Genomic DNA, 1156 nt, shown 5'->3' with positions numbered 1-1156 from the left:
TTGGTCGAATAAATTATACAACAGAGGTTTCAATTCATGTTCATCGTAATGAAGAATTACATTTTATTTACCCCAACACACATACTACTCCTTAACAGGAGCAAAGGTACAATACGTGCAGCAGCAGCAACAGCGCTTCCATATCACGTAAATAAAATCATACTCCCATAAAAAGAGACCGATTTACTGATGTAGACATTGCCTATGTTGTCTTGTCATAAGACATCATATAAGACACACTCCTTCCTCTAAACTGACACTTTTTTCAAGTCCTCGGGCAGCACTCTGCCTCTCTTCCGCGCCCTGTCCTTCTTCTTCTCTGTCTTGACTTGTTTGCGTTTCTGGATGTTCTTTCGTCTCTTTTCCTGACGCTGCTGCATCTTCTCTACGATGTTCTCGCTGCGCTTGTTCCAGTTCTTCTTCCTGTCAGTGCGCCTCTTCTCCTTCCTCTTCAACGAGGAGCGCAGCATGTCCTCGTCGTCTTTGATTTTGATGCCCTCTGCCTTATAAAGCATGTTGGTCCACTTCATCTTCTCCTCCAACTCGCGGGCTTTCCCCTCGTCTTTCTCCCGCAGCTGTTCCAGCTTTGTTTTGCGGGCCTCCACACGACTGAGCAGCTGCTTGTAGTTCTTCCCTGTCAGCGGCGTTATCTGGCCCTTCATACTCTGTTTCTTGCTCTTCTTTTTCTGTATTTTGTCTACATAGCCCTCTTCCACTGTCTCCACCGTGTTGAAAATGATGGCAGCTTCATTTCTTTTGCTTACAGCCGGGGCTTCCTCCGCTTCCTGTTTTATCTCTGGCTGCGGTTCTTGGCCACTTTTTTCAGCCAGTTCTTTCATCCGAAACTCTTTCCTCTTCCTCTTCTTGCGCTCCCGTTCCATCTTTCGTTTTGCTCGCTTTGCCTGGACTGCCTCTGATAATGCATTCTTTGGGGCTCCCTGAGAAAAGATGAGCGCAACATGTTAATCTAACATACTTGAGTGTTTAATTACTGCACACACTACTCTGTTTTATAATCCCACACACTGAGCCTAACAGCACCAATCTAAACAACAGGAGAAACAGGACAACATGACTGTCCTCCTTCAGGATTAGTGTCTGTGCTATCTGGCGTGTCAAACTTTACTGCTTTCCCAACCAAGTTAAACTCTAAATA

At 45.4% G+C, this 1156-nt stretch overlaps 1 protein-coding gene across 1 annotated transcript in view; it reads right to left on the bottom strand.

Moving 5' to 3' along the window:
• Positions 1–33: 33 nt before the first annotated feature.
• The window catches only part of surf6 (surfeit 6), a 3016-nt gene continuing 1893 nt past the window's right edge, over positions 34–1156 (bottom strand). The window contains exon 4 of the mRNA XM_035667637.1: positions 34–938. Within this exon, the coding sequence (XP_035523530.1) occupies positions 249–938 (690 nt within the window). The 3' untranslated portion in view covers positions 34–248. The remainder of the gene's footprint in view (positions 939–1156) is intronic.

This window comes from Morone saxatilis, unplaced genomic scaffold, assembly GCF_004916995.1.
Source record: "Morone saxatilis isolate NCDOM2014 unplaced genomic scaffold, NCSU_SB_2.0 Contig21, whole genome shotgun sequence".
Taxonomy (NCBI): domain Eukaryota; kingdom Metazoa; phylum Chordata; class Actinopteri; family Moronidae; genus Morone; species Morone saxatilis.
The sequence above is the reverse complement of the archived record's forward strand: the minus strand, read 5'-3'. Positions and strand labels throughout refer to the sequence as shown.